This window comes from Nannobrachium achirus, assembly GCF_963921795.1.
Source record: "Nannobrachium achirus genome assembly, chromosome: 24".
Taxonomy (NCBI): Eukaryota; Metazoa; Chordata; class Actinopteri; order Myctophiformes; family Myctophidae; genus Nannobrachium; species Nannobrachium achirus.
Genome location: NC_137831.1, coordinates 48,424,076 through 48,449,354, shown reverse-complemented (window position 1 = coordinate 48,449,354; position 25,279 = coordinate 48,424,076). Strand labels below are relative to the sequence as shown.

Here is a 25,279-nt window from a genome sequence, read left to right as displayed (position 1 = left end):
GTGGACAAATGTTTTTTTTTACCAGTGCCAGTGCCACAGTGAAGAGCCTCAGAACTAGCCTGGAGAACGTGTTTGTATGACTTTATTTTGAGAATTAAACCTGCAACCAAACTTCAAGTCGCTTTGTGGACATTGTGTGCTTGTGTGCCTGCGTACAGCCTGAAACTGGGTGCATCAGTGAGTTTGTTTAGGAGGTTCGTTTGGAACCAACAAGCTGCACTTTCAAATAGAAAAAAAAGTCATTTTGGGGGTGAAATACTCATACTAAATACTAAGTTTACATTTCTTGAAAGCACAACCCACAACACCCATTGCCACAACGGCTAACAGCCTTCAGATACCATCCGCATCCACCTGAAATGTCAGACATGTCAAATGTCAAACATGTTATCTGGTCCTTATGGTTATCTGGTCCAAGGCTCAAAACATCACACAGGTGTGCTGTTATCTTCCTCTCAACTGTCACACCTTGTATGGCATGTAGTTATTACGTTACTGTCAGAATTCCAAGCTTTCACAAGCGCCACAGCACAAGAGCAGTATATGCAATAATTACAGTCCAACTCCAGCCTTAACCCTGCTTGCAGGTGTTGGCCCATTGTTTGTAAAAGAATGTAATTGTAGATTGCAGGTTGGACAAGTTTTTATTTTTCATTTAGTTTGGAAATAATTGAGTCTACTTTTCTTTTCATGGCGTAGTCAGTAATGCTGTCGTTCACAGCTAGAAGCTACTGGGTTTGATTCCTGCCAGGGACGCTGGGGGCGTGTTCTCTCCTCCACGTCATCAGTGCCTTTACCCTAGGTGGGGTTGGCAAAAGGGCCTTATGGAGTTTGCATGTTCTCCCCGTGTCTCCTAGGGTAGGTACCCTCACAAAAAACATGCAGTAATCCTGGTCTCTATACTGCCTCCCCCTGGCCAGCCGGGGCGCCTGATGGAGGGGAAAGGAACTGGTTGGAATAACGTGTCCCTTCCACGCACTACGTCCAACCAGGGAAACTCCCCCCCTGTCAGGTGAAAAGAAGCAGCTTGCACTCCTCATGCATAGAAGGAAGCATGAGGTCAGTCCGTTGTCTCCCCAGGTTGGCAGATATGGAAGCGAATAGCTGACGTTATTCAAATGAAATGGCAAATGCGAAAATGAAATTGAAATAACAGAATTGCTTTTTCATTTTCAGGAAATGGACGCATTTTTGGAGACAAAAATTAATGTAAAATGCAATGGTGTTTACATTTTACATATACAGGTGCTCATTCTATGACTAAATTAAAATTATAAATAAAAGATCATTTGAATTTTAATTTAAAAAAATGACAGCTAATTTGTTGACAATATTAAAATGAAAATGCAATTTTGAAAATGATAATGAAATACAGAAATGCTTTTTAATCTTCAGACAATGAAAGCATTTTTTTAGACAAAAATGAATGTATAATGCAATAGCATTTCCATTTAATGTACAGTTGTGCTTATTCTATGACAGCATTAAATGTATATATAAAAGGTCATTTGATTTACCATTTTCAAAAAATGCCACGCTAAATATTAGACAATATTAAAATGAAAAGGCTATTTCGAAAATGTAATTTAAATAAGGGTAATGCTTTTTATTTTTAAGCTAATAGATGCATCTTTTGAGACACAAATGAATGTATAATGCAATAGCATTTACATTTCATCTCCATGTGTGCTCAATCTATGACAGATTGTAAAAGCAAACGCAAACCACATTGCTATTTCATTTTCAAATTGTCGCCGCTCATACCCTGACAGAATTCAAATGGTCCTTTGGCTAAAGTGATGGCGCAGGAAAGTGACGTCATAGGAGTAATCCTTCAACGCTGCCTGCTTATAACCTTGACGTACCCAAACCGTACAGTAGGTGGCAGTGTACACGTACGGTACTGTCTGCCCGAGCGTCACTCAGTCAGTCAGTAGTGCACTCAGAGTCAGCCAGTCACTCACTCCAGCGAGGAGTGTGGAGAATTAATGGATGGTATCAAAAAATAAACGTTTAATGTTATGCACCGTATTCACGCACAATTCTTACTGCACCATCTTGGTTGCCATCTGCGTTGGAGCAGCAACAAGAACAGAAGGACTGTTTACCGCCATACCGTAAGGTAAAGAAGTAATGAACATGTTTAGGTAACGTTAGCTTTTAGCATCAAGCTACGCCACGACGTCTCCTGTATGTTTTGATTGTGACAAAGAGACCCCCGATTGGGACCAGGGCGCTCATGTAGACTGTAGAGAATTCCACAACGTTGTAGTATGTTAACTGTCGGTGGGGAAAGAGAAAGTTAAGTTGTGTTGTTTTTTCAGAATTCCTTAAGATGAAACAATTCGACCCCACTAAGTATGTAAATGTATGTTAGTAAGCCTTGCTGAGCCATGAGGCCCATATAGGAGCCCATCTCCTCTTTCTGTAGCGTGGTGCGTGAGGCAGGCATATATATTCATTGATTGATTTATTGAAAGGAAACTATTATAACAGTTCCATGACAGTACAGTTCACTGGTACACGGTCAACTAAAAATAGATCCTAGTAAGCACCCCCTGGACATCTTTTTTAATGTTCGATTCTTGTTTGTATATTTCCAGACATTTAATACCTTTGGCTCTTTCTAACCCTAACCTCAGTAAAACCAGGCATAATCCTAACCACCGTTGGAGTAATCTACACTAAATGTCTAAATGACAAAGATGTTCTACATGTCAGGAAACTTGTACAAGCGTAGCTACACATTTTACCTATCTGCTTGTAGACCTATGCATTGAAATGTGATTATTATGCTTTGTATTTTTACTCTTGTGTTTTTTTTAACAATCAATTTCATAGATTTAATCAAACCGCCTTTCAAATGTTATGGTTGACTTATTTTTATGAATTAAAACCAATTTGAACATGCACATCTCCATACATAATAAAACGCAAAACTCTTTATGTATTTAGTTATTAATATTATTATTATTACCTAAATTAATCAATACCAAGCAATACCACCCACTGGCAGCAGCCAATGTATCCAAACAATATTTGGTGATCTGATTGTATTAAAAAACACCAATCTTGCCAACACTGCAGCTGCAGCTTGAATTGTTGTCCTTCTATCTGTGTTTGTTTGATAACAATCCACATAGACATGCTATCAGCTGAGCTATTCTGGAATTATGTGCAAGGAATTTAAGTGTTGATTCATTTGGAAGCGCTCTTGGTCCTTTGTGGCACCTTTTTCTAAATTGCACATAATAAAGGAGACTGGGATTTTGCGTTACAGAAAACCAGCAACTCAAACAATTAACAGAATAACCTGCACAGAATTTCTTGACAGAAAATCGTTCATAACCCGTTTACGGTGGATTGATATCAAACAAACACTTCGCAGATGGAAGATAATAATTCAAGCTTTCCATACAGCCACAATGTTGGTCAGTTGCAATTTGGCTACTCCATACTACAGGCTACAACATAATTGGGTGGGATGTGATGTACACAATACTTATTGTGGCTTCTATTTCAGGTGAATCTGCTTTTGGGGATGGTGTGAATTCGAAAAGCCATTTATTTTTAATCAAGATGGACAATATGGAGTCTGCATTTGATCTGAAACTTGTTGAGTTTTCAAAATGTGTATTGTTTATTGACTGGAGAGACCGTGAGACCCACGTTAACCCATTCAGGCCGGGAACAAATTTTAGTGTATTGGAGGGGCTTACATACCATACATGTACAGTATGTAGCAACATATTAGTTTTTTTAGGCAAATTTCTGATTTAGGCCTAACTTAGGCCTTATACTTATACTATAGAAAACATTTAAGTCGATCTATTTGTCTGTCTCTCTCTCTCTCTCTCTCTCTCTCTCTCTTAGAAAACACAGGCAGAACACTTCTTTTCAATGGAGCAGATGATCACAAGATCCCATCTACATCTACTTTTTGAAGAAGGCAATCTGTTGAGGGCAGCTGGACTATCATCAAACCTTTCATTCATGGAGTCCAACAGGACAGGAGCTCAAATTGCCCAGACCAAGACTGAGGTCCAAGGAGGGCAAAAACATTGTATCCACAATTTTCCTCGGGGGTTTACTGGAGACTATCAGGACCAAACTTCCGGGTTTAACAGCAGACATACAAGCTCACGTCGCGTCGCAGATGCAACCCGTTGTGAGCTTGTAAATCGGCGGCGGAAGATCGGTGCAAACGTCTGCGCAATGCACTATGGGGCGTAGGAAAATCGTGGATAGGACAACCAAAGTTCTCAGTGATGTTGTGGTTCAAAGGTCATGGGCATTGGTTTCCACACAGTAAACAGGAGTTGGTTACTAGAGAACTCGCACAGCCTGGCCTGCACACCACACCTCCAGCAAGCACCCCTCAAGGAACCCAGAGGGTCCCTGAACCCCACTTTGAGAACCGATGTCATACAGGCTATACTTCTGTCTTATTCCCATGTGTGTTAAGTACCATGTTTCCAGGAAGTGGCATATCCAGTTCCTGTTCAGTCCTATTGATTGTCTCAGCAGCTGATTTGAATAGTGAGCACAATTGACATCACATTTATGTATGTTTAGTGTTTAGTGTTCAAATTTGCTGCAGCACCAGTGATAGAAAAATGAACCAGAACAGGAAATGGGTGTGCCACCCTATGGGATCCTGGGACTACAGTTGTGCACAGAGTTGTTATTTTGAATATACAAGCTCATAACATTCTCCACATTGAGCTTGTAGATCTGCGATTTTTTTAATCCTTTGTGCAACAATCTTCTATGTTGATGTATAGTTAATTAATCGATTCTCAATCATGTAAGGTCCTGGACTCCTGGTGCTCAATGCAAACCTTTTGTAAACTTATATACAACATGTTAATTAGAAAGTCTAAACACAAATGCTTTTAAAAGTCCACTTCTGAAATATGACCATGTATCCTTCAATTTTCAGAGGTTGAACAGTTAAAAGCCCCCTTTCTCTAGTAATAGATGGTAGGTATATCTCATTATCTCTCATGCTTTCCACTGAAATTACACCAGAGTGAGTTTTACTTTTGGGTTCAGCTGTGCAATTCGGGTGTCGTATTCCCTTTACATGTACTTGACATGGGGACATGGATTGCTGAGGTGGTGGAACTTTGAGATTTTGTCCAGCACGGTAGACAAGAACTGATGTTCACTGAACTCTGCTTCACTTATAATAGAAACAAAGTATCGATTCAGATCAAAGCAATTTTTTGTTCATACAATTAGTTACAATAATTGGCTAATAGTATGCATGTTTTTATTATATCTTCTGTCCTAGTAACTCAGTCGATACATCATTCTGGGTTTTGACTCCCAGGCACCCACAACTCAACATATGAGTAACTACTGTAATGGGAACTGACAAGTTAACATTATGAAACTAACATGCATTCAAGTACTGGGAGCTGACAGTAGGTGTGGTGGTGTTCCACCATCGAGTGCATTAAGGGTGTAAGACACCCCAATTGCACAGCTGAACCCGAAAGTAAAACTCACTTCAATGTACTTTCAGTAGAACGCATTCAATGAGATATACCTAGCCTAGCTGAGCTAGACATCCCCAGCATGTTATAACAGCGGTATCTATACTGCAGTTAGCTGCATTAGTATATAGGCTGGCCCCAGGCTAAGATATACCTACCATCCGGCTTCCAGTACTTGAATGCATGTTAAGTTTCATAATGTTGGTTACCTAAATGTTAAACTACTGTTTCCAAAATTCTGCTGCACAAGTGATAGACCGAGAGGTAATTTGCTTATAATTGTACATTAGAGTCTAATGTATGACGGTCCTGCATTCACGGGACTGAGTCCTGTTGTTGTCGTGCAACTAATTGAAGGTACACAGATTGATATTTGCATACTAGTTCATACATAGACATGACTCGCACGAGTGTTCTGGTAGGGCAGCTGTACAGGATTTGCAGAGCATTGACATCACAAGTAGATGAAGTTGCTTGTTTTGCATACTTTACTTATTAGGTCAATATTAGGTCAGCTGGTGCCCTGTCTTTAAAGGTGATAAAAAGAACTTGCCAGCCCTGGACATCTGTGACTGCCCCAACGTGGAGGTGGTGTCTCTAATTTAAAATACAATCATGAGATTGGATTTTACTTTTACAACAGCATGGTTCCTATGTGGAGTTCAGACTTCAGTGTGATGGCAGCATGTCAACAGCACCAGCTTGGTATGACATCAGGTGTGTGTGCGTGCGTGCGTATCATATGTGTATAATAACGAATTGAAATGTAATTTATCTCATACAATTAAAAATTAATCTAATAGTATGTTTTTATTATCTTATTTTACAACTGTTCGACCCTAATTACTCATTCACCTTGATTTTCATGGTTCTTGGTTTCATTCCCAGGCACTCACAACTCACGAGTAACTAATGGGATCGGATGTAAGAACTATTTTTGGGGTTTTATGGCTTTCACTATACTACCTTTCAAAGACATTGTGTATTCTTTTTTTGTTGTTGAATGTCCATTTACACTTGCAGTCTCATCCAGCCTGAATCATATCTGCGCCACATCCAAATTCGAATCAGATTGCCGCAAAATGCCAGAGAAATGGCAGTTTGACACCCCTGCTTTAAATGATCACATGGAACAAGCCAGATTCCAATCTGGATGTGACACAGATCTGATTCAGGCTGTATTTGGCTGCCAGTGTACTGTAAATTGGGCCATAGTAGACCTGCAGATAACTCTGTTATTAAAGGGAAACCGTTTTTAGAACCTAAATCCGTATGGAAAATAATACGCCCAACAGGTTTGATGCCATTCCATATTTTGTGTCGAAAACAGAAGATATAGCACTTGAACAGAAAAGTGTGATTTTTGTTAAATCTGAGAGATTTTGCTTAACAAGATGTAAAGGAAATGTAATGCCAGATGTATGAAAGTGATGGAAAAAATAAATTAAAAAGATTGTTGTGCTATCTGCATTTTGATGTCACTCTTTCTCACCACCTCTTGGACCTACACTCGCATTTAGCCAAAACATTTAAATGTTGATTTGATTTGCTGGTTGATTTGGAGTCAGAGTGTGGATACAAACTGCCAATGAGATACAGTAGTAGCTGTACTTGGTACGTAGAACTGGAAACATTTTCCAGGCATTGAGAGCATTAAATGCTAACAGACCTCACTTGACATTTTCTACATCTTGAACTTTTTCATGTATCCACATTTCCTGTCTCAGTTATGCAAACAATAATTAACACCAGCACATCTGTGTCTCTGCAGAGAATGATGAGCCTCTGATAGCCTTTGGTTGTTGGGTCAGCTGAATGTAGAAGTACAGTAGAATATACTTTGTGATGAACAGCTTCTTTATACTTAATATGTAGCCTGCCCTTGAGGAACATCAATCATAGCTAATACCAATTTCCTGACCATAATTGAGAATTAGTGTATCTTCATAGTGTGCATTTCCTCATTTGATAGGAAATGGCTCATATTGGCTTTGTTTTCATCCTGTACAATTAAGCTATATAGCTTTGAGGAGGTTTTTGGTTTCCACTTTTGATTTTTGGTGTCTTCATCATCATGTGTCAGTCTTAAAAATGGTCAGGTATCCTCTGCCAAGGTTCTACATTCAAAAGTACCAACGTCTTAGCTTATTGTGAGAGGCCTGCATATTACATGAATGCCTGAAAATTGGCAGTATCGGTGTTACGAAGGCTTTCCACATCCTCTGGCTTGTTACCTTCTAAATTGGTATAACACATGGATTCCCATTTATGGAGATGGCTGAACCTCCACGTCTGACATCACAGACTCCAGATATGGATATAGCTGAGTCACTCTGACATCACAGGAATGACTCAACCCACTCAGCGAAGGGTATATAAAGACCCGCATTCTCCGGGCAAGTTGAGATCTAACAGCGCTCCCCAGGATCTCCCAACAGGACTCCTCCCAGCACCGGACACCACCGGAAAACAGGAAAACAAGACACTGGACAATAGGACACAGGACATCGGACACTGGACAATAGGAAATTGGATATTGGACAACGGATACAGACCTATCCATGATTCTACCTTCATCCAAGGACACTTCAACCTCAACCAACTCATATTCAGTTCCCAAGAGGGCCTAAGGGCCTTAGAAAGCTGTGCTGTAACAGGAGAGAGGTGGAAGGGAGGCGGGAGAAAGCCGCACCCACCTCGGGGCACTGTCACTGAAGGGAGTTACCTGCCAATGTGCCTGCTTGATCAACCTGATATGTGATTTGAGTCCACCTGTGAGGGCACCTCCCCAAACATATAAAGCAGGCACACTGGGCTGTTTCACCTTCATTCCTCTCCTCTCTGTGCAGCGGGACACAGTTTCAAGCAGGAAGACTATCCATTCCACACTAAATGCCTGTCAGTCATTGATATGATGAAGTGCCATATAGTAATTTTAGTTGCTTCCATAGCTCTGTACCCCGAGCCTGGCCTGGCATGCATGATTGACTATACAATGGCATAGAAATTGACCACTTTAATTCCCTGTAAAAGGAAGAAGTTAAGTTTGATTACAAGTACTCGATTACTTTCAAAGCCCTAGGCAGCGCCTTACCTGGGCTTCCCTTACCTGTGAAGAGTAAAAGTAACTCACCTCGTACTTACCTTACTGGCACCTGTCCTGGGTACCCTCAACAGCTACCTAAATACTCACCGTGACCCTACCTGCTAAAGTATCAGATTACCTACCTGCCTGAGTACTTACTTTGGCCCCTACCTGCTAGGATTATCTAAGTACCTTACCTGCTGCATACTCCTGAAAAGTACCCAATCACGTACCTCCTGGTCAGCTACCTCCGCTCCTCCAGATGACGAGTATCCTACCTGAGTACTAGTGCCTCCTGGAGAAGAACTGCCTGCTGTGCTTGCCTTTTCAGTTGAACATTTAAGAACCTTTCAATTACCTTTTTGCAGTCTCCTTCTCTAAATAAAACGCCCTGTTAGCGGCTTAACCTGTGAATTTGACTTGTGTCTTGCTTCCCGTTCCCCACAGTGTACACATTTTTACAGTCTGTGTTGATTCCCTTGACACATCACTGTGACATAACAAGTCCATATATGGGTATTCCCCATAATCCATTTTATGCCCATATATGAAGATCCACAATGTCATTGATATATCACTGGGGCCCATATCTGTGTGGCTGGTTCAGATGGGGATCTCCATGTGGGCATAAAAGATAATGTATGTTTCGATGTCATGGGAACCACTCAAACATATGTCTTTTATGCCCATACATGGAGATCCCTGATATCATCAATATTAAGCCCATACCTAATGACTTCATATGTGGGAATGCCCATATACTTTACTATACTATATATACTAATATACTATAAGACAGCCCATCTGTGCGGCTGGTTCAGACAGGGATCTCTCCATGTATGGGCATTGGGCATAAAAGGGATGTACTATATAAAGTACATGGATCTCCATTATATGATCTCCATGTAATATGTGTAACTGCCATATAACTGGTCCGATAACATCACTGGCCAGATGGAGAAGGCCCATAGTGTCTTGGGGAAGGGGCTGGGGGGAGGGGGGAGGATGAGTAGGCTTCGGCGTGACTGCCCTCTGACCTCTCCCCTCCCCCTATCGTCGTATTACCTTGCAGTAATAGTTGTAGTACAAGGAATGCAGGATATAAAACTTTTAGCTTCCATACTATACTACACACCACACGAGTGAAAAGACATAAAAGCTCATTGGTTTTATATGCAACAAAGGTTATCAGCACAATCACCATACCTATGTGATGTGTTTCACATCACATTTTTGTATAGATCTCTAATTCTGTATAGTGTTTCGTCTGGCTTTTGAGTGAACAGAAAAAAAAGATTAATTTTTCACAGGTTTCATCAAATCAGGAGACCACTCATACAGGAAATGATGACAACATTTGGAACAGTAGAAGGCTGATTAAATGGTAGGTCTAATTCAGGGGTCTTCAACCTTTTCATGCCAAGGACCCCCTAGGTGGAAGAGGGGAGGTAGGGACCCCCACATTTATAAAATTATAGACATTAAACCTTTTCATAGATATAGCTTCATAGACTTGTTTGACAGACCGACCCCCTTGTTGAAGGCTCAATTTAGCTATATTCCATATCCATAAATCCCAAAGCTAAACTTCCATATTTTATTTTTTTAAATGAAAAGAGCTATTAGGCCTACCATATTAATATTTAAGCGACATTTCATATTCATAAATACGCATATAGACCCCCAGCTCGGGCAGACCGTACCTGCACTGCAGTCCTGTACGTGTACACACTGCCACCTACTGTACGGTTTGGGTACGTCAAGGTTATAAGCAGGCAGCGTTGAAGGATTACTCCTATGACGTCACTTTCCTGCGCCATCACTTTAGCCAAAGGACCATTTGAATTATGTCAGGGTATGAGCGGCGACAATTTGAAAATGAAATAGCAATGTGGTTTGCGTTTGCTTTTACAATCTGTCATAGATTGAGCACACATGGAGATGAAATGTAAATGCTATTGCATTATACATTCATTTGTGTCTCAAAAGATGCATCTATTAGCTTAAAAATAAAAAGCATTACCCTTATTTAAATTACATTTTCAAAGTAGCTTTTTCATTTTAATATGGTCTATTATTTAGCGTGGCCTTTATTGAAAATGTTAAATCAAAGGACCTTTTATTAAATGGAAATGCTATTGCATTATACATTCATTTTTGTCTAAAAAAATGCTTTCATTGTCTGAAGATTAAAAAGCATTTCTGTATTTCATTATCATTTTCAAAATTGCATTTTCATTTTAATATTGTCAACAAATTAGCTGTCATTTTTAAAATTAAAATTCAAATGATCTTTTATTTATAATTTTAATTTAGTCATAGAATGAGCACCTGTATATGTAAAATGTAAACACCATTGCATTTTACATTAATTTTTGTCTCCAAAAATGCGTCCATTTCCTGAAAATGAAAAAGCAATTCTGTTATTTCAATTTCATTTTCGCATTTGCCATTTCATTTGAATAACGTCAGCTATTCGCTTCCATAGGCAGAGGGAGTGTAGCGCCCAGGATTAAATTAGATAATTGACACTGGGTGAAAAATGGATTACAAAATCGTGGAAAAAAAAAATATATATGTGTGTGTGTGTATGTTTTGGGGCTATTATGCCTTTATTGATAGGACAGTATAGACTGACTGGAAAATGGGGGGAGAGATGGGGAGTGACACGCAGCAAAGGTAGTCGGGATCGGGAATCGAACCAGCAACACGCTGTCAGGCTACACCGCGCCTATAGTATGCGCCTGGACCAGTAGGCCAGCGGACACCCTATCTTCACACAATTTAACTTGCGTGGTTTGACAAGATCTCAAGGGTAATTGAATATGTACTGACTGGGCTTGTTTATATGCTGAAAACCGTCTCTTTCCAACTTCTATATTTAAAAAGGAAAGTGGAATCAATATTGGCGTCTTGGGATCCCATTGCGGGAAGGACTAATTGAGTTGAATTGTGCTGACTGTAAGTGTTCTTCTCCTCATTAAACGGATCAAATACGATACAGCAGTCTGTGTGCATGTGCACACTGACACTATGCTAAATAACTGTATGAATTAATTACTTTGGTTCTATACTGTGTGACTAGACCTGTGTAGTCTACAAGCTCATGTGCCACGATACAATGTGCTGTGAGTTTTTATCATTGTACGACAAATTAGGATCTGGGCATCATATATTCAGTGCAAATAGGTGAACATTCAACACAAGATAAGCAATCATTCAGCTAAACATGCGTGCGACCCAGCACGTTGAGAGCTTGTTTAGTTATGGTCAATTTTTTCAGACTACTACCACGGTTACATTTTTTTCTTTTCTGGGCGAAGTAGAAAAGGTTGTTGCGACCGTTAGGTCGCAGTTACTATCAAAACCTCCACCGGCTGTCTGTCAGTCTGTCAGTCTGTCAGTCTGTCAGTCAGTCTGTCTGTCAGTCTGTCCGTCATGTCACACTTTTGCCCTACTCATATCTCTGCCACCGTTGCCCCGATCCAAGCCAAACTTTGCGCACACACTCCTTGGCTGCCAAACCACAACCTCATTTCTCACATGGCCCTCTTCTAGGGCATTCACCGAATATTCGAATATTCGAATATTCAAATACCAAATCACTATTCGATTACTGTAAATCATGTTCGAATATTCGCTGAAATTATTTATTTTTTAAGCCGTGAAAATATTTCTACAGCAGACATGCAGCTGTGAGCTCTGGTGTTAGTATTTCTCCTAATCCATTCATGTTTGATTGTTGTCAAACTTAAATCCTACTAGAGTTCTCAACGGGCCTGAAAATTAAGGCCCGGCCCTAACTGGGCCCGAGTGGGCCGGCCCGAAGCCCGGCCCGACCCTAACAATTATCATCATTTTCGGCCCGAAAACCCGAAAGCCCGAGAGAGAGAGAGAGAGAGAGAAAAAGAAACGTCGCCACTCGCCAGTAGGCAGCTGGCAGCACCAGTGTCTCAAATTACAACAGTGAGAGAATGCACATATAATAGTTGGCGAAATGGCAACTTCACGTGTTAAATTGTTCATGAAACATGCAAGGTTCTGCACAAAATGTGCTAACGTTAAATCCCTGTTGTTGTCAACAGTCAATCTCAATCATACAGCTCTCATCCTCTCTCCCCCTGCCGTCGCTGCCTGCGTGATTTATGTTTCGTCCTTTTAACGGTCACGCATCAAACACAGGCAGCTGGCTCGACAGATCTATAAACCCAAAACGTGTTCATCTAGCTTGCATTCTGGGCTTGCAGATCTGTTGTTTAGTGCGCGACACGGTCGACACCACCTGACCACCATGCTTAAACATACACAACTCAGGCAACAAGCGGTGCGCTGCGGCTGTAAACCCTTTAATATAAATGCACACAGCAGCAGCAAAGGACACTTGATTAACCAGAAAGCATAATGGAATTATTAATATCTTACCAGAGGAGATGATCGTCTCTATAAGGTAAGAGGATGTCAACGTATGTTGCTTTTAGGTTGATCATGTTGATGTTGTTGTAATACAATCCTCTTAAGTCCTTGTCAATAATATCCAGGTTGGTTCCGCTTTTAAACTAGTTTTCTTGGATTTATACTTATTACAAACTTGTGAAATTGTCTGCTGCCTTTTAATTTAACATGCAGCTCTGCTCGAAACTTTCATCGTAGCCGCTCAACACAGAGCTAACGGTGACTCGCTGCTGTGCTGTGAATTTCCGTATATCCAAAGGTTTCGATTGTGACGTCATCACAACAACCAGACTGCTCTATGAGACTGATAGACTATACTTCCGTATGCGTCACCTATTATCCTTGGTCCATTGGTTAGGAACTTAGCCAGGCTGCAGTGCTGCGCTGAAGACAGTCAGACAGCGATATGCGCCTGTTCTCTTTTGCTTGAGTGACGGAGCCCGGAGCCCGGCCCGGCCCGACTAATTATTATAATTTTTGGGCCCGGCTCGGCCCGATAACGTCGGGTCGGGTCGGGTCGGTTCGGGTCGGGTCGGGCTCGGGCTGAATTTGAGAACTCTAAATCCTACCACACTAACGGCTCACTCAGTGTAGGAGGGGATCTCCAGAACAAGCAATGCTCATTGCTGACAAAAATGTGTAATACTTTAGGCTACTTGACTTTCTATTGCTGCTGATTTTCGTTCCTCTAGTCTTGTCGAATATATCCAGTTTAGAGGACACCCTTCTCTTTACAGTAGCTCTTTCGGACCGCGCTTCACCGCAACTTGCTTTGATGTCATGCTTCATATTCAACTTTATCTTATCTTATCCAATAAAGGTACAGGCGTCCATCGTTTTATTTATGATAACGGGCTGAGAGTTTCGCGACACAGATTGGAGTGGAACTGATGATCTTGTAAAGCTTGTGTGTTACTGTATACCCCTCTAAGGCCCGCATTAAGAAATACTTGAAATAAAAAATTGAAAAAAATCAGATGGTGTTGTAGGAGTCCTATTAAGAGGAAAATGTAATGTTTTTTTCAAAAAAATGTTTTTGTAAGATTTTATAGCCATAAATCAAAAATCATAAATCATGCTCCAATTTACATATGGGGGATATTTTTCACAATAATAACATATGTACATGTTCTAGACATTCTAATGATCACCAAAAAAATAGTACAGGCATTTTACTTATGTTTTTGTGAGGTATAGCTTCCATGAAAAAGTGAGATGTTGTTCGTCAAAACTCTGGAATTTCAGCGGGTGTGGCGGGTGTGAATGTCAGCCCCTGTGGGGGGTATTTATATGCAAATATTGTGGCCAATGGCATTGTAATACTAAACAATAGAATCCAATGGTGGTGTTTAGGTGGTAGGGGGAGCTAAAATAAAATGATTTAAACCTTTTTTTGGATAAAATACAAACGTTGTAATATTACAACCGTGGGCCTTAGAGGGATACTGTAGCATGTAATCATAACACATCTTAGCCTTGACTGTTGTATTGGTCGAAACTCAAGTCACACCAGTCTTCATTAACATTGGAATGGGTCTCTGACTCGGTACATATTAATGGTCTGCTAAGTAGCGGAGGTGTTAACGACATGCGTGAAGTCATTAACATAACGTGCATCCCATCAAACAATCACTATAATGCCTGGATCCCGAGGCTAAACAATCAACAATACAACACTGCTTGTAACGAACGAAGGATGGGCAGTATAAATGTGGTTGTTGTTGAACATAGATAGGATAGGCTTGAACAGTCATTTTCAGAGTTTTCCTAGTAAAATGAACTCGTTTCTCCTCGCAAGTTTCATCAGCATGTTTATGCTATGTTCAGTCGTAAGACAGTGCAGCGTGTCAAAAATAGCAGCGTTTCAAAAATAGCAGATCTACAAGCTCACAACGCGTCTATCCCCGACGCATTGTGTATTTGAGGTCTGCTCTCTGCAGCTTGAGTTCCTCATCCACTATGCAGTGGAAACCTCTCACAGCCAATCGATGTCTGTTATTTCACGCACCCTGCTTTTTGTCCCGCCTACAAAAGTTAACCCGTTAATTGCTGGTTGTTTTCAAGGCTTGCAAATGAGCGTTTTAATGAGTTATTATTACATATAGTGTATAGATGATGTTTTATTTATGATTCTGTACAGTTTTTATTTTTTTTATTTTTTATTTTTATTTTATTTTATGTGTTTTTATGTGTCTTGTTATTAATGGACCCTGTGTCTTCTAAATAAAGTTGATTGATTGATTGATATAGTGGAATACTTGACTATTAGAATACTTTGAGGTCGAATAATTCGAATATGTGACCGCTCGTGGTGTTTTGAGACACAACGGGGCCATGGTCATTTTTCTACTTTTTACATTTTACGAAACTACAGAATGTAAGCTTTCATATGATGTATCATTAATTGAAATTGGATAATATTTGAAGAAGATACGGTCATTTGAATCTTGTTGATCCAGAAACAGCAAAGGAGAGAAAATGCCCTTCAAAGGTTTCTCATTTTAACACCTTTTCCAGGCCCCAGATAATGGGAGTGACATAGTAGTTAACCCCACCTCTAACCACTCCCCCAACCACTCCCCCACTAGCTGTCAACTGTCTGTCAATACTTGAAATTTCACAAGACAGGCCTTCAAGCCAGTAGATCAAATAATACTCATGAATGGTATAAAGTAATTAAGTAAATGTACTTAAGAAATCTACTTAAGTATACTTTTGAGGATAGGTATTTGTTCTTACTTGAGTATTTACAGTTTCCAATACTTACTCTACTATACTGTGAGCTTGTAGATCTGCTATTTTCAAATTAGTATTTTCTACTTTTTGAAAACAATTTGAAATGAAAGATGGCTACTTCATGATGTATTAATAGGCTACTAGTACTATTTGTACTTTAAGTACATTTTGATGGAAATACTTTTATACTTTTACTCAAGTCAATTCTGAATAACAGACTTTTACTAGTAACAAATATTTCTGCATTATAGTATTGACACTTTTACTTGAGTAAAGATCTGAGTACTTTCCCACCACTACTCTCTTATTTCTTTGCCCAAAAATGCGTCTCTCTCTCTCTCTCTCTCTCTCTCTCTCTCTCTCTCTCTCTCTCTCTCTCTCTCCAAAGTGATGCTCACTTTACCAGTCGCTCTAATTCACCCGTCATCTCTCTCTCTCTCTCTCTCTCACGGGGACGCAACATGTTTTGTAACATGACTAGAGGTTCGCGGGCCTACGGCCCGCTCACATCTAGAGTCCACGCCCGCTTCTTTACAAAAAAAAAGTAAAAAAAAAAATCGTTCGGCCACAATAGTTCCCCCCCCCCAAATTTTGTATTTATTTATTATTATTTTTTTATTATTTTTTTTTATTCATTATTGAGGGTTTGATTTGCAGAATTAAATAACAGCCACTGAGTGCAAGTTACTGTACCTGGTTGATGTTCGAAAGTACATGTTTTTAGGTAATTTTACACACATCTTGTTGTTCATAGCTTATGTCGGTGTCAGTGGATTGATGATGGGAATACTTCTAGTCTAGTAACACATTCGAATACAGGCATGTTCCTTGTAGTTGGAGTACTTTTACTTAAGTAAAAACATTTGAGTACTTTTTGCAACTGATGTTGCCGTTGGTGTTCTAGACACACACACACAGGAGGGAGGGATAGAGAGAGGGGAGAGAGGGGGAGGGGGACACACGCGCGTGCGCGTTTGCAAGAGAGAGAATATGGAGAGAGAGAGACGATGTAGAGAGAGAGGGGAGAGAGAGGGACGAAGACGACGCAGCGAATTGCATTACTGTTGTGCTTTTACTCGAGTACATTTTACTCGAGTACATTTTAGTGATCAGATACGGCCGTAGGGTGGACATTTGAGTACTTTTTGCAACTGATGTTGCCGTTGGTGTTATAGACACACACACAGGAGGGAGGGAGAGAAAGGGGGAGGGAGAGAGAATAGGGAGAGAGAGACACGATGTAGAGAGAGAGGGGAGAGAGAGAATTGCATTACTTTTGTGCTTTTACTCGAGTACATTTTAGTGAGCAGATACGGCCGTAGGGTGGTAGCGAATAGCATTACTTTTGTGCTTTTACTCGAGTACATTTTAGATTGCAGCTACGGCCGTAGGGTGGTAGCGAATAGCATTACTTTTGTGCTTTTACTCGAGTACATTTTAGATTGCAGCTACGGCCGTAGGGTGGTAGCGAATAGCATTACTTTTTTGCTTTTTACTCAAGTAGAGCAGATAGGGGGACATGCATGGACACAGAGACAGCACCAGCGTGTGTGTTTTTTTTTACAGAAAGTAATTGCCAGTACCTTTTTGTGCTGTAGTTGGGTTTTTGGTCGTCATTGTCACTGGAGGAAAAAGTAGGTGTTGATGCTCTTGCTGTTGTGGGACTGTGCTCTAACGTTCCAACGTTCCGTGTGTCCTGTGGAAGTGTTGCGGGTTCCTAGCCAGTGGCGTCAGTTCAGAAAAAGCTAAGGTATGGCAACATGGTTGACATACCTTACCAACAGGCATGATACATTTTTTTTTTAAGAAGAAGTAGCTCCAGTCATGTTGCCATACCTTACCAGCAGGCATGATACATTTATTATTTATATTTCGAACTAACTTTTATCTTCCCCCCTGGACCCAGAGACATTCATGGATTTATACTTTTATCTTCCCCCCTGGACCCCCTGGAGCCAGGGTATGGTATATAGCTGCATACCCCTGCCATACCCAAGTACATTTATTATTTATATTTAGAACTAACTTGTATCTTCCCCCCTGGACCCAGAGACATTCATGGATGTATATTTCGAACTAACTTTTATCTTCCCCCCTGGACCCAGGGTATGGTATATAGCTGCATACCCCTGCCATACCCAAGTGACGCCCCTGATCCTAGCGATTAGCGAATCGGCATAGAGGTGGTCGGTATTTTTCCGTACGTTCTCCCTACCGTTGAGTTGAAGTTGAGTTGGAGTGGAGGCAGAGTGGGCGTGACTGAGCTTGGAAGTGGGATGCGGCTTTTGCTAAATTGTATAATAAAGATGAAGACGGAGGGAGGGACAGAGTTGCAGCGTGTGGCCGTATGAAATGCATGCAATAATAAGAATAAAGTTAATCTGGCGTTGATTTTAAACCAATTGAACCCCGGATCCTTTGAGCTAAACCCACCGAGCCATGACAAAGAAAGAGAGAGGGGGAGGGGGGAGAGAAAGATAAAGAGAAAGAAATGTTCATCGCAAGCAACTCTACAACTCAGTGAAGCTGGACTTTAACTTCGCCGTACGACATGTTGCATTCTGAAACGAGTTGATCTATACAACACGCGCGTTGTGAGCTTGTAGATCAGCTCTTTTCACCATGCTAAAACTTGCAGGAGGACTCGGAGATAGAGTCACCGCCGCTGTGATTTAGGCAAGGCGTCCTGTTGTATTCCTGGTACATTCACAGCATTGTAACCCACCACTGATTCTCCCCTGTGTCACTGTTTTATTTTGCGTCGGGGAGCGCTGTAATCAGCGCATCGCCTGATTTTCGCCTCCGTTTACTGGCTGTCCTGTACATTAAAAGCTTTAAGCAAGCGTGCTGATACAAAGTGAGTTGCAAACTAGCCATTATAAGAAGATACATTGATACTGTTGTGTTTACTGTTTAGAAACACGTGTGCTTATGGGCGGTGCTCGGCCAGTGGGGAGAACCACCGGAGAACAATCGGCGAGGCCAATCGCAAGCACTCTATGTAAATATGCGGAGGAATGTTCCACCCCCAAATAACTACGGAAAATGTCTTAAAACAGAGCCATGTTTAAGACTATAAAACGATGACTGTATGAATGTAAAACGCCCATCTCTTGTTATTAAAACCTTCATCAACATTCAAACTGTTTTATTATGCCTAGAAACGAAAAAGACAAAAAAATAAAATCGAATGCATTTAGTGCTATTGTAGAAATCCATTACCGCCGAGTTGTGTCTCAAAACACCATGAGGGGACACATATTAAAAATCACTATTTGTGAATGCCCTACCCTCTTCTAGCGCCACCATGAGGCCGATTCTTGCAAAACACATTTTTGGACACTGTTCCTACAGATTTTGCCCTAATATCACGCAACGCGGTACACAGTAGGTCTAGAGTCATGTCATCAACATAGATCTGTCCCATTTAGTGCCACCATCAGGCCGATTCTTTCAAACACATTTTTGGATACTGCTCCTACAGATGTTGCTCTAAAATCACGCAAAGCTCTATGATCTGTCCCATTTCCCATATCCCCTCCTGATTGGCTACCATTGCCTTCTAGGTAGTTTGTGTATGCGACCTGACGGTCGCTTATCTCCCGATTTGGGAGTCTTACTGGTTAATACTTGTCAGTGAATGTGTTAAGTGGTTAGGTGGTTAATTCATTAAAAGGAAAAGGACAAAAATATGGGTAAAGTCTCATCGATCTGTTTTACCATTACATTACCAACATTAAAATCTGTAAAATTTACGTTGTATCTGAACTGTGTTGGTCGCGTTAAAAGCTATAATTTATGTGCCAATATGATGTGTATCACAATCAGTTATCCCACTGTAAACAAGAGTGCGTAAATTCAAGTCGAAGCTGAAGTCTCAAAAGCAGTCGCCGTAAATTCAACAGTGAGTGTACCTCGTCCTTGACTAAAATGCTCTCAAATGGAAGAGCATTTTCAGAGTACTATTGATCGGGTCGGGCTATGAGGGACGCTCCAAGCTACAAGACTTGTCATCACAGCTCCTAAACTATGCGGATGGATCTGGGCAGGGGCGTCACAAGGGGGGGAAAGTGGGACTGAGTTACTAGGGCCCAAGGTGGAGGGGCCTGGAATTATTTTATACTTTAGCTACGATCTTGTAGATCTGCTATTTTTTAAAAGTCGTGAAAATGTGTGCAAATCTTTGAATATATGTCTTTTTTGACTCCAATTTTGGTGTTACAAATTTTGGCGGTCCCTGGAACTAAATATTTTGAGATGGGGGTCCGTGGCCAAATGAACACCACTCTCATAGAAACATTCATTGAAATATTCAAAGACTTGCACAAATGTCATGTTTCTTCAAAAATAGCAGATCTACAAGCTCGCAGCGCGGCACTCGGTGCCGCCCTGTGAGCTTGCAGATCTGCTATTTTTCATAGTTAAAGCACAAGATAATGTGTATTATGTGCGTTCCCAGTCTAAATGGGTTAAACCCCCTCCCCCTATGAAGAACGTTCATGGGGGGCACGCACGCAGTGAATCCAGGTACCCAGGGCCCAGAATTTGGTGTGACACCCTTGCTCCAGGCTACAAGACTTGTTATCACAGCCCCTAAACTATGTGGATGGACCTGGGGAATAAGGGAATTCAGCCTCAGTTTGATTAGCTCTGACAATATAGAGGAAGTTGGATGAAATCTTCTGTCCTGTTCCTTGATCAGATACGGAGGGAATGGCAGTACGTGACTGGCAGCGGAAAAAACCTTATCTCACTGCAGAAATTCAAGACGCATAGCTGTGAAGACGTTGTCTCGAGTATGTGCCCAGGGACCTCTGTTGTTTTTTGTTGTTGTTGTTTCGTTTAACCCATTTAGGCCTAGGATTATTGAATGCTTTAACTGTTGAAAAATAGCACATATACAAGCTCACAGCTGCGAGCTTGTAGATCTGCTATTTTTGAAAAAGTCATGAAAATGTGTGCAAATCTTTGAATATATGTATTTTCAAAGTGAACGTCTGTAAATCAAATTTTGCTTCTGGGGGGTCCCTGGAACTAAATATTTTGCGATGCGGGTCCGTGGCCAAATAAATATCATTTTGGGGGTCCTTCACATGAAAAGGTTTGAGGACCACTGACATAGTAGTCTCTCAAGAACAGACTAACTGAGCTCCAGTTAAGTGAAAAGGACCTTTTATTTGACGATGGCCGGCCAGATTGCTGACATAGAAACATACTGTGTGTTTTTCAAAAAAATCTTAGAAGGATACAAAAGACACTTATAGAATCGTGTCAAAATTCTAATTTTCGTGATTTTTTTAAAATAGCAGATCTACAAGCTCGCAGCGCGGCACTCGGTGCGGCGCTGTGAGCTTGAATATCTGCTATTTTTCAATAGTTAAAGCATAAAATAATGATACACAATACAGTATGTGTACCCGTTCGAAATGGGTTCATTGGAGTTCACGTAAACATATTCCCAATAAACTAATCAACAGAGATCATAATTTAGATAGTAGTCTCATATATTAAAATATGTTTTGTCAGTTTAATAATCACTTTATTTAAGCACTATCAACCTGGCTTCTTTCCCTATTTTGGGCATGTCTTTATACGTGAACTTTTGCAGACGTGTGGCACAACGTGAGGCATCACAATGCGTTGTGAGCTTGTAGATCTGCTACTTTCACTATTTGTAGTATGACAGTATAGGGCTATTAATGAATAGAATATTATTTTGACCTGTCTTTCTTTATGGTAGTGTATGTGTGCACAATATTACTATTACCGGTACATCTGCAGTGGTTGTAGTTTGTCTGCCTGCTCTTCTATTGAGACATTTAGATCCTGTGGTCAGGTAGAACCACTACTGGTTGACGGGACCGTACCTATGTTCCCCAGGTTCTATGTTCCCCACTTACCACCTAAACCTAACAACCCTAACCTCAGTAAAACTAATGCTGGTTAACCTGTGGGGAACATGGAACCTGGGGAACATAGGGTGGACCCCCTGGTTAACAAGGGGTACTGCTGCCTTCAATAGGTTAATACATCGGTTAATAGTAATACATGAAATAAAGTCTCCACTCACCAGAAACACCTTTATTTAATTGCTACTATTTGCAAAGCAAGAGCAAATTACTACCATTTGTAATAAGCAGGGAATAGTTAAAATCTATCAAGCTGTTTTCAAAGATTTGGTTTGGAGATTTTTTTTTTTTACAGACTCAAATCAAATCGTACAAAGCAAAACAAAAGCATCAACAAGAAAAGTACATTGACAACAACAAAGTCACATGTCACATCAGTCAGACTCATATACTGTTTGTTTGTTTGTTTGCTTTGCTTTGCTTTTGGGGCTGACTGTTCTGAATCTGAACTAGATAAATGGTCTTGTAGGATGACCTCGAGTCTGTATTACCACCGTGCTCATTGACAGTTTCCTTTGTCCCCAGATGACATCGTTGAGTCAAAAATACAAGTGTCACTGAAGAATATGACATGACATGAGTGACATGAGTTTAGGACAGGGGTCTTCAACGTTTTCAGGCCGAGGACCCCTTAGCTGAGAGAGAGATGAAGCAGGGACCCCCACAACCTTTTCATAGATTCCACATAGTTCCATTGTTTGACAGCACAAGCATCATTGTATTTTGGATTCATGTCAATTTGTCTTTTCATATACGTATTTAACCACTTGAACCATCAATACTTAACTTGACATTTCACTCTGTACGCCAAACATCTTTGCCGAAAATAGCCGATCTCAGCTTGTAGATCTGCTATTTTTGGCTAAGTTTCTCAGGATATGGACACTAGGTTTCAAGTGGTTAATATAAAAAAAGGAGAAAAATGTCATACAAAGATTTGGAGGACCCCCTGTTGTAACTCTGAGGACCCCATAGGGGCTCCGGACCCTCTGTTGAAGACCCCTAGTGTAGGAAGTATACATTTGCTATTTTAAAAGTTATCCATAGTTTCCTATCTATTGGTTTAGCTTTTACACGCTAACCCACAGGGTAAAGTGTTTCTCCTCATTTTCTGAAAATTGGTTTCTGTACTTGAGTAAACTGTTCGGGGAGTGCTTATTTAAGCCAGTGCTCTTCAGCTATCAGTGTCATAACTGAATATCAGGAGAATAACACCAAGACACTTGGGCTCTGAGGAACAATAAGATTGCCTCAACATTTATTAAGGCGAATGGCTAAATAACATGAATTTCAAATTAAGTTTTAAAACAGGGAAATGAAGTGAAACCTGCTGCTATAAGCTCTGATTAAAAACATTAATCAAATGCTAGCTTCCTTTACTTTGAAATCAAATAACCACCACCTATTATTTAATGACCCTTTTAACAATTCATGATTTTTTTTTTGTTCAGGCTATGAATTAACACCATAAGTCACACTGTTTTATCATAAAAGCTCCGGTCTTATTCACATTTCAGTCGGCCCAAAGGCACGGTTTGTTGTCGTTTGTGGGAAATGGGTTTCAGTGCCTGGATAGGGGGCAGGTTGCAACCAAGATCACTTGACTACAACCACAAGATCCTCCTTAAAGACCACAAGGTTGGCCTGGATCGCTGGCCTAGCATTCCGGGCACCTAGGCCATAATGTAGCCTGGCAGCGCATCACAGGTTATAGTCCCGTTCCTGACGAACTTTGCTGCATGTCCCTTCCCACCTCTCTCTTGATTATCAGTTAAATTGTTATAGTTTGGATAAGGCTTTGGACTTATTATGCTGCGTGTATTACTGTAATGGATCCGTAGGTAGTAGGTACAGTATTGCTTTGCACTTGAGCGAGCAGCAATAACGTTCATACGCACTTTCATACTTAAGATTATTGAGAGGGGCGTTTCTGTGAGGCAGGTCTTAACTCAAGCCTGGTGGGTTGAGGAAACACACATTTTCGCAGCATAGAAACCAATGGCTTAACACCATCCATATTTTTTTACAGACTACAACATGCATCGATTTTCAGATGGTTCAGCACCACCACTGATGGACAGCGACAGACCATGTACATTTTGAACATTCCTTTTTTTACACAGTCATAGGAATAAAATACCCAAGAGAGCAGAGCAAAGCAGAACTGCTGCCTGCCTATCAGTCTCCACAACACACACAGTTGTTTACAACACACACAGTTGACACACTTTAGTTGCGGTTTAGAGCAGTATTTGTTGCAGTATAACACAAATGGCTAATTACGTTTTTGTATTGACCACCCTAGTGTCCATAATCGGAGAACTTTAGCCAAAAATAGCTGATCTACAAGCTCACAATGCCTCGCAGCGCGAGGCGTTGTGAGCTTGTAGATCTGCTATGTTCCGCAAAGAGGTTACAGAGTGATATGTCAAGTTAAGTATTGACGGTTCAAGTGGTTAAATATCTGAAAACACAAATTGACATGAATCTAAAACACTGATGATTGTGTTGTCAAACGATATGAAAAACTATATGGAATCTATGAACAGGTTGCGGGGGTCCCTGCTTCATCTCTCTCTCTCAACTAAGGGTTCCTTGGCCTGAAAATGTTGAAGACCCCTGCATTAAACAATAAAGTAGACATGTTGGTCTGTAACATCTACAATGTTAAAGCCTAGTCAAAGAACACAACTATAAAACAGACGCACAGCGTAGGCAATATGGACACATCAGGCAGGGTACAGCGACGGACGCAGCTGGGCATAACTTGATAAGATAAGCAACACAAGCTCTAATCGATTGCAGGATACAATAAAATCCAGTTATACATCCATTTTTGCCATGTTCTATATGTCAAAGAACATTATTTCCTTTTGTTGGTACATCACCATTGAAAAAATAAATAAATAAATATATATATATATATATATATATATATATATATATATAATAAACATTTAAACTAAATCCCTTATGGGCCCCTATTGAGCCATGGGGCCTGGGGGCACTTGCACCCTTTGCCCTTGTGGTAGCCAGTGCCACTACTGATCATATCAGATCTAACACAGTGTACTTCTAACATAGTGCATGCTCTATCTATCGAACAGAGTACATCTAACATAGTGCATACAAGGATGATGGCAAGTAATTATTGAGTAATAATACACATTTTATTTTATTTATTTTTTACACAATGGATAAAGGGGTGCATATTTTCTCAAAACACAATCTGACGTGCAATTCACAAAACAGGGTGAAAATCTTTGTGAGGATGTGGTGTTCCAATTTTTTTGTCTGAAAGTCACTCCCTTGTAGATCATCCATGTCCAGTCAGTGGCATCAGTTCAGAAAAAGCTAAGGTATGGCAACATGACTGGTGTCTTGCACACGCGCTTTTGCGCGGGCACACACGCTTTTGCGCGCGTGCAAGACACCAGTCATGTTGCCATACCTACCTTAGCAACAGGCATGATACATTTATTTTAAGAAGTACATTCTTAGTACATTTCTTGGGCTGGATACGGCAGCCTGGAACGGTTGTTCAAGTGCAGCATGTTAGTAAACGTGCCACAATTAACAATAAAATGAATTGCAGC

At 40.6% G+C, this 25,279-nt stretch overlaps 2 protein-coding genes across 2 annotated transcripts in view; both read left to right on the top strand.

Moving 5' to 3' along the window:
- Positions 1-25,279, top strand: part of LOC308280569 (uncharacterized protein) — a 166,095-nt gene that overhangs the window by 14,551 nt on the left and 126,265 nt on the right. The gene's annotated exons all lie outside the window — the stretch shown is intronic.
- Positions 6,146-25,279, top strand: part of LOC308309372 (cholecystokinin receptor-like) — a gene marked incomplete at both ends in the record, with an annotated part of 72,926 nt that continues 53,792 nt past the window's right edge. Inside the window, one exon of the mRNA XM_080754919.1 lies at positions 6,146-6,206. Coding sequence (XP_080611045.1) covers positions 6,146-6,206 — 61 coding nt within the window. The remainder of the gene's footprint in view (positions 6,207-25,279) is intronic.